Consider the following 12,425-nt stretch of genomic DNA (forward strand, 5'->3'; position numbering starts at 1 on the left):
GAACATTAGTGTTTTTCAGAAGAATTCAAGGTATCTACCTTTGTTGTAAAGGATTCAAAATAAATTGATCTTGCTTTCACTTGGGTGACTGTCCCAAATGTCTTCTGGTTTACTCCCTTAGTGGACCTGCAGGGATCGAATTAATGCTGGTAAAGGGAAGTCCTCAACTAGTAGTAAGTAAAGTGTAAGGGCTCCTTCCTCTTTCATCACCCTTAATGGTTCAGGGTAGGATCTTTGAAAGTATTTTGAGAATTAATTTCTTAGTCTAATTAAATGCAGTTTTGATGCAGGAATCCAAGCCAGTGTCAGATTTTCTACAGAGTATCAGTATTCCCAGAGGGGCTGGTGTGCACAAACATACAAAACCAGGTAGAAAAAGCAAACAAACTTTTCCCTAGGTTAGTGTAGACAGGTGTAAATCCAGGGTGACTCTGCAGCGGGTTTATCTAGTGAATACACTTCGGAGATGGTACCCAAATGAGGCCAGCTCATGCGCTTAGCAGTCTGAAATGTAACGTAGAGGTACTGGATAACCCATAATGGTCATAACTAAATGACCAGAGTTAAAGTATCAAGTTTGGAAAGGGTAAATAGATAACTGAGGCTCATCAGGACCTTTATTTTCCTTTCCACCTTATTTTTGAAGAGATCTGTGTTTTCCCTCTATTTGATTTTGGGGTTTGGGTTTTTTTTTTTTTTTCACTTCTCTTTGGATTATCCGGCATATGGGATATTGTGTGTTTCTTGAGGCAGGAGATTCACCAGGGGTTGCATCTACATCCTACAGTGATTCTAGATGCAGTGGCACTTCTGCAGACCATAATGGTCATCTGTCTTGGCAGGTCCAGCTCCCTACCTAGAGAAAGCAGCGTCGCTGCTCCAGAGACCCAGTGTGGAAATGAAGCTGATCCATGCCAGGAAAGGTATGGAGCCAGGGGTCCCGGTGTGTCTTCACCACTCTCTCGCACACCTTGCGCTGTTCAAAGGCATTGCAAATGCTCGTTTCTTGGCTGCTGGTTTCAGAAACCAACACAACCGTGATTTTACTGCATTTACTCACCGCAGTGGATGGGTGTAGACACAAGTGCTAAAGCCGCTAACGGCTGTTTCCTCCCTGACCAGGACTGCTCCAGCTTATGAGGAACAAACCCGCCCCACCACAGACAGTCACCGTGAGAGCCCAGGAGACTGGAGATGCAATGAACCTAACCCAGTGGCAGTCAGGTACAGTGGGACTATCTCTTTGTTTCTCCCCAAATCCTCGTCCTTTGCCATTCTTGCTTCTTGATACAACCCTGGCTGAAGTCCTGGATTTATGTAAATTTGCCCAGGGTATGCTAATTAAATGATTCTGACAAAAGTAATATTAGGTTTAGGATTCCACCCACATATGGTTGTTCATATTTCATTTCAGTTACTGAATTAACTCAGACAACTGTTGACTCTTGCAGCATTTGCTGGGAATTCAGCTTCCTGAGGGGAAGTAGAGCAGACCTCTGCCATTCCCCCTGACCTCCAGAACCTATTAGCAGCATGGTGTCCCAGGTTTTCCTTATTGCCTGTAGAAAGAGGCACAATCCAGCCTCCACAAATTCCGAACTCTTGTGTGAGCTGGTCATAGCAAGTACAGTCGTTGGCTTTATGGTCAAATTGGTTCTAATTCTTTAGCAGGTCTAACTTCAGCTCAAAAGAGAGCGCTCTCAGTGCGTACGAGACCCAGCATCCCGTGCCACTGTACATGGACCGCCAGCCTTTTAACAGCAGCCTGTCAGCACCCAGTCACAGGATACCATCCTATGTAGACAGCCAAGTGTTCAGCACCAGAAGGTAATGGTTTGGGGATGGGATGCAGGGACAGGGAAAGCTGCTGGCACAGAAATAGTTTACAGAAACTCTGGTCCAGGTTGTACAATCACTGCATCAAGAAGCGAGAACAGGATTTTTGTTCCCAGAGGAATATACAGTATTGCCAGGTCTTGCAACAAACAGAACCAGATCAGTTTTGGACTTGAAGGGTTGAAGAAGGGATTCAGGAGATCTGAGCTCATAATTGCTCTGTAACCTGCTCTTGGCAGGTTGTATTCAGACCACCTGCACGGTGCCTGGAAACCTGACAGATGTGTACAGACCACAACTGCTTCTCCTCTGTAATTGCAGAGATGATGATTCAGGAGCAGGCTGGTTTTTATTTCTCACGACCCTCAATGATATAAGAGACAAGTAGTACACTTATAACTACTCTTTATGCGTATATCTCCAGCCATACGGTCTGAATGCAGCCTTCACCTCTTTTAGCATTTTTCAGGAAGCTGGTGTCACAAAGCTCTTGTTTGCTTTTGGAGGCATTTGCAGACTAGGACTAGAAAAAATGGGACAGACCTTTATTGTACTTCATGGCCTGTTATCACCCCCCGGCACCATGTGATGCTGACGTGTCTCTCTGCTGTGCAAGAAACTCACGCTTCGTTCCTGCCCTTGGGTTTATATCATAGACCAAACGCATGTCTTGCCCAGAGCAGGGTTTTTTCTCATCTTATGATGAGCTAAGCCTGTCCCTCTTTCTCTCTGTAATGCAGCATTGATTTGCAGTGGTTTTCAGCATTGTTTAACATTAAGTTATACAGTTGTCTGAAGCTTTAATCAGGATCAAAGTGCTGATATACAATATGAACATAATCTGTGCCCCAGGGCACTTGCAAGAAAAGAATGACCATAAGCTATAAGCTCATTTTCTCTATTGAAAGAGCGTGAGCTCTGCCCATAGGTTAAAGCCATTCCGATAATGAATTCTGTCTTGGAAAAGTGAAAATGTGCAGGTCTGAGCCCCAGACGGGCCAGCTGAACAGTACTTCACGTGTGCAGATGGTGCAGTGGTGGTTTTGGTGAGCGCTGGGAAAGGAAACAATATTGAAGATACATCTGTTTATGTACTGCTTCGGCTTTACACTCAAGCATTAGGTGTTGAGTCTGCTTTCCCATCCTCAGCGCTCTGTATGTGTGCTGCTGCTGCGGAGCCAGCACAGGCGGAATGGGCAGAGCAAAGGCAGAACGCATCATGATAGTAACTGCTGAGACGAAGTACTAGTTAGCCGACGTGGGGAGTGCAGTGACTCCTGGTACAATATAATCAGGGCTTTGTGCTTCCTTGCCAGACCTACCCCGGATTACGAAGGGAGAGTTTATGATGGGAGAAGCAGCCCTAGGAACACCAGATATGACAGCGCTAGTGCCAGTGGGCACTGTGAATTTAACCCTGCAGCTGGACGGTAAGAAGTCAAAGGGAATCCAGATTTGTTAACCCAAAGAACACCCCACTGCTACATTTATTCAGTACCTGGAGCGTCCTGGCCTACTTCGTACTAATTCCCTGGGTCTGAGCGTGTGCAGTGAGTGCTGTTTGCATGGATGGCTGTGGTGCATGGGTGATTTTGATGCTAAGCAGGGAGACATTTAGCCAAGATTCTCACCACTTGTGAGAATCCCTCACGTGCTCAAGTTCAGCGCTTGAGATTGTGTCACTTCCTTCCGTAGCCACGACTCCCTTCCCAGAGATACCACCATGTCCATTTCCCAGAGAAGCCACAGGGTGCCGTTCTACATGGACAGCTTAAACTATAACAGCACCAGGTAAACGGGTAGTCTTGGTGGTTGTGAGGGAAACCTCCACGAAACTGCTGTGGAAGAGAAGCTAGGAAGCAAAGCCAAGAGCTGAAAGAGAGAAGAATGGTTCCCAGGGAGTAGATGTGTGATCTAGAGGCACAGAACTACTCTTAAACCATTCCTACAAAAGCTACCCGGCACAGGGTCTGCGATACATCCATCTCTGGAGATTTTTTTACTATGTGGAATGCCAGAATGGGTGACAGGAGAATGAAGGGCTGGTTCCTGGCTACCCTCCCTTTTTGCAAAGCCCAAATCAGGCTTTGCAGAGGCTACAGAAAAAAAAAGAAAGCTAAAAGCAAAGAGAGGATTGCTATCTCCAGAATGTCAATGATTAAATGACTGGACTGGTCCCAGAGCAAGGCTGTTGGAAGGGGTAGGAGGTATCCAATATAAATACTATTACCCTGGGCTTCCTGCAGTCCTTCACGGCAGTGTCAGTCTATCCACATGCAGTCTGACACTGTATGGAGGCACCAGCGTAGGTCTGAGTGTGGGATCTGGAAAGGGGAGTGTGTTGTGGGTGTGAACATGAGGCACAAGGTCCTTTGGCCTTGGACTGGCTCCAGGCAAGATCAACTTCATCCCTGCAAGGCAAACTTAACAGGTCTCATCGCTGAGTGGATGGGCAGAGCTGTTTTCTGAAAAAATTTTAGTAGCTGTAGCTTTGCCGCCTTCTCCCTTCTGCAGCTTTTGAAATTGTTAAGTTGGGGATAGTTATGTCGAACATCCCCATCTCCTCCTCCTCCTCTCCTGCAACATGTCGTGTGCTGTTTCTCCCCATAGCTGCTCCCATTCAGGCTACGTGATTCACTTATGGTCTGCACTGATTTGAAGATCTTGTTTGATCTTTCCTCCCATGGCCCTGTAAATGAGACTTTTCCAAATCACTTCTCCAGGGAAGTAGTATTGTTACGTGGCAGATGTAAAAAGAGAAAGGCACCTTTTTTATCTGTGATAAAGATGAATTAATCTGCATGGTTAAGGGCCTTTATACTGTACCCTCCCAAACTGCCCTCCTAGCAGTAGTGGTGGGTCTGTCCTTGGCTGCCAGCTTGGATTGTGTCACGGCTCATGTTTCCAGTGCCCATAGACTTTTCCCTCTCTCTTGTCAGGCTTCTCCCAAGTTCGAGTGAGAGGATCTGCAGTCCGATTGCCACCTTACCACACAACAGCCCAGCGGCCTCTGGGTACCAGCCTGATCCCAGCTCTGCCGGGTAAAGAGCAGTGGGTGGTCCTGATCCTCCGGCTGCGATACAGGCTTTGCATGCAGCCATCCTGTTTGTTGAAGAGAAGCCAGGCTTTGGTGCTTGGTGTCCACACCACGGGACATTTCTCAGCCACTTCTGGCTAAGAGCACATTGCCATTGCGGCCAGAGCCACCCAAGGGGGAGAGTTGGGCTGGGTATTTTTCTCCAGGTGCCCTTTTTTAGAGACCAGGAGGTAGCTCACAGTGTGAGTTGTGTCTTTACTCTTTAGCGTGGCAAAATCATGAATCCTCCATAACATGTGGTAGCTGGAGGGATGTGACAGAGCTCCTCGTGCCATGCACACTCATCGCAGGGGTGAGGCTCTTGGAAGACTCTTTCCCTTGTCAGTCATGAACAAGTGAGCAGCCCACATACAGCAAGTGTGCCCCATTGCAGTGGGGCTGGCGCAGCACCCTGCTCTGTCCTGTTACAGAAGATAGCGTGCTGTCACGGTGCAGCTGTCAACTCGGAGCTGTGTTCTCGGATTTGTGGTTTCCACAGGCTCCACCTCAAAGGTGAAAACTGCTGCATGGCTTTACACGATTTAGAGAGGGGTTTCAAAGTGGTGAGAGGTCAGCAGAGGCTTTGGTGGGCAATATTTGGGTCCTCCTGGCCTGCTTATCACACCACCTGTCTCAGTAAGAGACTCTCATCTGAAACACTTGACGTGGGAAGTGTCTATGCTAAGTTTAAAAAAAAAAAAAAAAAGGCTTTTCTTTCCTTAGCTGTGACGTGGCTTAGTTTGCTCATATAAGAAGAGAGGATTAATCATAGCTTATAGGCAGCAATGAAAATGCACCATGGAAAAAGAGCCTGATTAGTTCATTTCATGGTTCTGGGAAGAGAGCCGGTGGGCACAGCGTCTCCCTGTCTCCCCTCGATCTGTGACGGAGCTGTAGACAGACAGACAGATGGGGGCATGGCATTTTGAAAGCAGAATTTTAAAGAGGGAGGAATATGCAAGAGAGGTCAGCTCTGTAAGCAAAACCATCCCCAAAACAAACCAGTAGCAATTTATAATGGATGAAAACACTGGAGATATTCCAGGGACAAACGAGGCGCTGTAAGTAGTGCTGTGCCAGTAGGGTTTAATGTTAACGGGCACAACCACCAGCTCTCTAAATACTTATTGTGTGCATAATCCTGACATGATTTGAAAAAGACTTATCCTTGCAAAACAGGGGATAACTGGATGAAAGAATTATAATATCCATCCCATTCTTTTTAATTAACTTGATTTGTTTTGGTGGGTTAATTAGAGGGGTATTTTAGGTGTTATTTAGCAACAATGCTTGCTATTGTTTATTCAAGAACAAGAGCATCTCGCTCTGTGCCTTTTCACGCACGCGTTCCATGTCCAAGTGCACGCATGTGGTCCCTTGCGCTGTCTCTCATTAGCTCCGGGCTTTTCTAATGCAAATGCTTCTCGTTCTGTTTCAATCCATTCCTAGAAAAGGGGTCCTCTTTGTGAAGGAGTATGTGAACAGCAGCGAGTCATCAGCCTCCCCACGCTATGGCAGGTATGAGGAGTGTCCAGAGATACCATGTGTCTACATACGTGTGCAAAGCAACAGCGTATGGCTTTGCCAGCTAACACGCACCAAGCAAGCTCCCGAGCTGGAACAGCACTGCGTCAGCATGCCATTGTGTCTGAGCTAATTAGCCCTGGAGGGATTATTACATTGGGTGGGCAGGGAGTTTCGCTAAGGCAGCAGCAGTGCTGTGGGGACCCAAATGGGTAACTCTGTGATCCACCATGCTGTCTGGTCCCGTTGCAGTGACGGGAGGACCTCTGTCCTGCAGGCCACAGTGGAGGGGTAAACCCCCCCCTCTAAGTGGGGTGGCCCCTAAAGTGGGTGGCAGGATGAAAACACTACGCTGCAGGTTTTTAGGCTGCTTATTTGGCACCGTCAGGCTTCACTGTGCATTTGCACGCGTAAGTGATTGGAATTGGTAAGAAAAATGTGAAGGTTGAGGGTTCTCACTCAAAAGAGTTATTTATGAGTTAAAAAAGGCTAAAAGATCCCATTTTGAAGCTTAGATCTTCAGTCTTTTGTATTCTGCTCAAAGGTAACCAAGTAAAACTATTCCACATTGACACCAATGTGACTGAGAGCAGAATTCGGCCTGATGTACATGGTGCTTACGCTGATGTGGCAGCCAGTTAACACCCAGTTTGATGCCTCCCTGCTGGCATTTATCCTCCCTCCATGCTGTGTTGGCATTGCTGTGGTAGCTGATTACAGACTCCATCAATCTCCAGCCTTTCTATAGGCCAGCAAAGCAGATGTCAGCAACCAAAGATAAGCGTATTGTTGCGGTGTTTAAAAAACACAGGCAAACAGAAGGCAGAACTCAGGTGAGACTAAGGATGTGTTCTGTGCCTTTTCCTGCATAATAGTTCAGGATCTGGGAGTTTAGTAAGCAGTGAAAATATTTATAGGGTCCATATTTAAACATCAGGACCCGAGTGAGGCCAGAGAAGCTCTACTGGTGAGTGTACTGGAGGCAGGATTTCACAGGGGGCCTGTCCAGCAGCCAGCATGGGATTTTGCCAATCTCATCTAGCAGCCAGTGGAAAATATGTTGGTCCCCACAGTCTGGGTGACAGCCTGTGCACCTCCAGACCTGCAGACGGCACGCTGTGGGCAGCAGAGCCAAGGCAGCCGTGGCTCTTGCTGGCAGGAGAGCCCTTGCTCCCCCTCCTCCTCTCCTGCTCCCCCTCTTTTTACCCCTGCTCCCAGCCCACCCAAGTCTTGCCTTTTCTGCCATTCTAATGAGACAACCTGGTGCACAGAGGGGTCTGACGGCTGGCCAGGGCTGCTCCGTGCCTCTGCCACCTGCCTCGGCCTCGAAGGGGCCCCGTTTCGGAGTGTGTGCCCCAGTTTCCCAGCCATGCTGCCCACATCCTGCTTCTCCCCGTGGGGACAGCAGCAGCCAGATGCGTTTTTCAGTGCTCTGAAGTTAGGTGCTGGGACCGCCAGCTCTCTGCTGACTCTGCTTGCCCCTGGAGCTGCCTACTCCTTGCAAACATTATCCGCCAGGCTGAGCTCAGGGTCGGCTGTGGGTCTGACCTGAGGCACAGTGATTGTTGTGTGGGGCAGGGAGCAGGACACTGCTACCCCTAAGGAGAATCTGCAGTGTGAGTACAGCGAGGATGGAGATACTGCTGGTGACAGCCCCGCTCCGTCAGTGCGGCCCTCAGGGAAACGCCTTTCAGAGCTGGTTAGGAAGGACCAACCTCCTCTCCAAGGGACAGGCAGCTGGGACGGTGCAGTTAGGACTTAGGTTAATGATTCCTTCTGAGATGATCTTCCCATATATCACTGTCAAGTGCTGATACTTCCTTCTGTCTCCAGTGGCAGCCTCGTGGATTTGACTGATACGGAGAGAGCGATCTACGGCCACCACAGCTACCTGTCCAGCATTCCCCTGCAGAGGTAGGACAGTTGGGGCTGCCTGGGGGTTTCAGAAAACTGTTCAACAGAAATGACCGTAAGGTTTTGCTTTTTTAGAATATTGGTATGTGTTTGGTGAAATAACAGCATGAAGCATAAATGATCTTTGGAAAATACAGTGACATTGACTTAAAGATTGGTACGGCCCTGCTGTTGCGGTCCCTGCATCCCTGGGGTAACACATGTCCCTCCGTACTGTCACTTGGCACAGTCAAACACATGTAGGAGCAGGTAGCTCATGGAGAATGGTGCTGGTGTTGGGTGAGAAGCCACTGGTACCAGCGCTGGGACTGGAACCAGCTTGTGTTGCAGAGGAATTCACTCTCTGTTCCGTCACAGGCCCAGCGAACCTATCTGCAGTTACTGCAGCCGCGAGATCCGAGACTGCCCTAAGATCATAATAGAGCATCTTAACATCTGCTGCCACGAATACTGTTTCAGGGTAAAAAAAACCTTAACTACTGACTGCCTTCTATGTGCTGCTGTGAAATGATGCGGTGGGAGGGGGAATCTTGGTGCAAATTCTGTCCTCAGGCTTTCAGAGTGATGTATGCAGTGTGTGCCAAATCAGGACAAAAAAAGTCACGTAGTCACAGGTGTTGGTTGTGTCCCTAAAAGTTTTTCAGCTCCTCCAATAAATGTGTATTAGAACAAGGAGAATTCTTTATTGTCATCTGACAGAATAGCGGCACCCTCTTCCCTCATGTCCCTGTCCTTTTGGCATCCTTACTGCTTTGTGGCCTTTGTGCCCCAGCACGGGTCTTGCTGAATCTCTCAACCTTTGCAAAGTTTACAAGTCAAGTCTGCGGAAACGGTGAGTGTGGGAGGAGGAAGCCTGCAGTGGCATTTGTCTGTTGTAGAACAGTTTAGCCTGAAAGGTTGCTCACCTTTATGAAATCATAGAATGTTCATTTCTGTGCCTGCTCCATGCTGACATTACTGTATGGTGCTTTGGTTACTGTCCAACCACCTTGTTTTCCCCTTGGCAGTGTGGAATTTGCCACAAAGCAATGGGAGATCTTCTGGATAAAATATTCATCCACCGGGACATTGTCCACTGTGACAAGTGCTACGAGAAACTCTTCTAGGTGAGTGCCCCTTTACAGCGTCAGCATAAATGGCTGGATGAGAGAGCTCACGGAGCTCCCTGAATGAAGGGCATTTAACCCTCACGTTTACTGAGTGACCCATACAGGGATTTTCCTGTGGCTTTTTGGTGGGAAGCAGTGACCCTTGTTGCAGAATTAGAGACATCTAGAGCTGGTCCCAGGGGTCTGGGTTAGAGCCAGAGTCTCTGGCCCTGATGTGATGAACAGGCTGGGCTAGCTTCACGTGGGCAAGACTAGCAGAGGGCTGGCTTGAGTGATGAGAGAAATGTCCCTTACAGGTTGAGAGTGCTCTCTGAAGGCAATTAAAGAGTTCCTCCTTGCATCCTGGGCTAACCTGCTGCAGGGGGCTGTTTGCAGTTGTAACATTCTTCCAGCAAGGAGGCAGCATGTCAGCGGCAGGGGCAGTTACTGCTTTACACAGAGATCCTTTGAGATGAAAACCACTGGGAAAACTAGAGTTGTAGAGTTGTCAACAGCTCCCTGAGGAAGTAGGTTGGATATGGTTTTGTTTTGTCTGAGTATCTGGACGGGGCAGCCAGAACCTTGTCACTGCGCTGAGATTATAAAATGGGACTTCCTTCCCTCCCTCTGCCTCGTGATAGGGAGGAGGAGGGAAAGCGGCACCTGCCTTGCGGCATACGTGGCTGCTTTGTTTGCCTCCTAATGCAATGTGACTGGCTAGCCTTTTGCGTCCCGTTCCTGCATGTTCATCTGCTCCACTGACCTCTGTCCCGCAGTGTTTTGTGCGGTACCCGGCTCCTGCGTTCACCTTCTCTTTATTTGCTTGCAGGCTTTTGCAAAGCTGGAGAAGGCAGCCAGTGGAAAGTCCTCAGCAGCATGTATCGGAATATATCTGGCAGTTCCTGACTGGCTAAGATAGCAGAATTCCTGCTCCGCTCTTTCCTCAAGTTATTTTCCCTCTCGCTGCCTCATCACAATGAATGAGTTTAACATCCGCTAGTTTATGCTATCAGCTGCATACAAGACAAGTGCCCGCATTAACAAGATAAGGCAGTGTCATCTACAAAGATAAGTGGGCTGATTTTTCCAAAGGTGCTGAGCCCCTCCACCTGTCTTTAACTTCATTAAGATTCCAGAGCACTCCCTGTGTGGAAGTCAGGCAGAGCTCCTTAGGTCTAAGCTAATTGCAAGAAACCTTTTCCCTTTTTTTTTTTTTTTCCATTTCTGCAATCAGGCTGCAGCTTAGTGCGTGTGGGCTGGCACAGAGCAAGCAGATACGAGAAGTGTTAACCACTAAATTTGGATTCTTGGGAGGGTTTGAATTTAGTTCTTAGCAAAAGCCTATTTCTGCTTCTCTCACCCCAAAATTCTGCCTAGAAATAGCTTCTGCCTGATTTCCATTTGCTTTCCATGGGCTTTCAGAGCACTTGCAGACTCACTTTACTCTAATTGTGTGTCAGCTTTAATTTCCCTTTCCTGCCTACTCCCTAGTGGGTTGCTGCGGCAGCATGTGCGTCTGCTGCCTGTTTGGGAAGATAACACTCTTTCACCTGGTACTTTAACTTGGCCTCTGCTGGAAGGTGGCCGGTGGCCACACAAAATGTGCCAGAAATAGGTATTTCAATTGCCTCTGCTGACAAGGAGCGCTGCTCGACTGAAACCTGAATTTCCCCCCACCTCGTCAGGGCTTGCTGTAAATTATTTACATCACAAATGCTCCCTCACATAATTTAACTTCCAGCAGATGCTGTGCTTACTAAAAGTCAGAATCGTGAAATTTTAGCCCTTAATTCAGACACTGAAAGGTTGAGAGCTCAATACCGAAACCTGAAAGTCAGCCTCTGTGCCTTAAAAGTACAGCTCTGAATGGGGCCAGAGTTAGTGTTTTCTCTCTGGAAGCATTAGGAATGTCCGCAAAGCACCCAAGTCGGTTCTGTAGTAGCTCCTACGTGGAAATAGGTGATGGCAAAAGCTCTAATGCAGACGACTGTTAGCTAGACGATTCTTTATGTGCTTAGGGATGGAAGCTGGCACGCGTGCAAAAGCTTAGCAAGTTAGTGTTTTACAGCACAAGTGCTACTTAGCTTTTTTTAGGCCACTGTACCAGTTACTTAACCAAACTATAGGCACGACCTTAGAAGCAGCCCCGAGAGGAACTCCAGTGAAAGCAGTAACCACTCTGCTACCGGCAGGCTTCAGGCTGAGACCGTACGGCTGTGCCTGCGACAGGGGCTCGGGCAGCTCCCGTGTGAGCGTGTGTGGTACAACAGGGGCACTAGTAGTCACAAAGGCCGCATTTGCAAAGATGACTATTGATTTTTGGCTGCCGACATTTCTAAGTTCTCAAGGTGTTAGAGGAGATGTTACTTTCTGAACAGAAGAGGGTCACAAAGTGTCTCATTTCTGAGAACCACGGCCAGCGGTTCCTTACTGGTACCAGTGGTGGGGAAGGACTGGTATAGCAGCTGTTATGCCATGGTCAAAGGGGGATTGTTTAAAATGCCAAAAAAGATGGGCCTGGAACTACAGATGCACTTTGAGAAGACGATCTGCAGAAACAGCGTATCCACCGATGCCAGAGTTCCTGATGGACACGTGGCCTTACGGGGAACAGGATCTGTCCACCATACGTTTTGCACATCTCTCCTCAGCACTGCGTTTCCCTGTAGCAATCGTTTAACCTCAATATACAGCTCTAATAAACAGTCTCAGCTTCCTCACCTGTGTCTGGTATAACACCCTCCTGTTGTGCGCCCTGTGAGCCGATGGTCTGTGTCGGCGTTTGCTTCTCGTCAGCAGAGTCACCGAACGCTTTGCTGGAGGATGCGGCAATGAGAGCGAGAAGAACCGCTGCCAACGGGACAGGGTCTTCTCGAAGGAGGGGGTGCCTTCTGCAAACTGGCTCAGCAAAATACGTGGTCTGATTTTCTGGGTGCAATTTTAAGTCTGGTTGCTCTGAAAAGCTGCTGTTACCTGGGGAAAAGGGT

General features: G+C 48.2%; 1 protein-coding gene across 3 annotated transcripts in view; it reads left to right on the top strand.

Moving 5' to 3' along the window:
- The window catches only part of ZNF185 (zinc finger protein 185 with LIM domain), a 46,287-nt gene extending 34,141 nt beyond the window's left edge, over positions 1 to 12,146 (top strand). For 2 of the 3 annotated variants that reach the window (XM_054839926.1, XM_054839927.1), the window contains exons 23-33: positions 843 to 923; positions 1,123 to 1,224; positions 1,669 to 1,827; positions 3,153 to 3,266; positions 3,532 to 3,627; positions 4,776 to 4,877; positions 6,362 to 6,430; positions 8,270 to 8,350; positions 8,708 to 8,810; positions 9,358 to 9,456; positions 10,268 to 12,146. In XM_054839926.1, the coding sequence (XP_054695901.1) occupies positions 843 to 923; positions 1,123 to 1,224; positions 1,669 to 1,827; positions 3,153 to 3,266; positions 3,532 to 3,627; positions 4,776 to 4,877; positions 6,362 to 6,430; positions 8,270 to 8,350; positions 8,708 to 8,810; positions 9,358 to 9,456 (1,006 nt within the window). In that variant the 3' untranslated portion in view covers positions 10,268 to 12,146. The remainder of the gene's footprint in view (positions 1 to 842; positions 924 to 1,122; positions 1,225 to 1,668; positions 1,828 to 3,152; positions 3,267 to 3,531; positions 3,628 to 4,775; positions 4,878 to 6,361; positions 6,431 to 8,269; positions 8,351 to 8,707; positions 8,811 to 9,357; positions 9,457 to 10,267) is intronic. The other variant, XM_054839928.1, reaches the window with a different exon arrangement.
- The last annotated feature ends 279 nt before the right edge of the window (positions 12,147 to 12,425 follow it).

Source organism: Grus americana, chromosome 12, assembly GCF_028858705.1.
Source record: "Grus americana isolate bGruAme1 chromosome 12, bGruAme1.mat, whole genome shotgun sequence".
Taxonomy (NCBI): Eukaryota; Metazoa; Chordata; class Aves; order Gruiformes; family Gruidae; genus Grus; species Grus americana.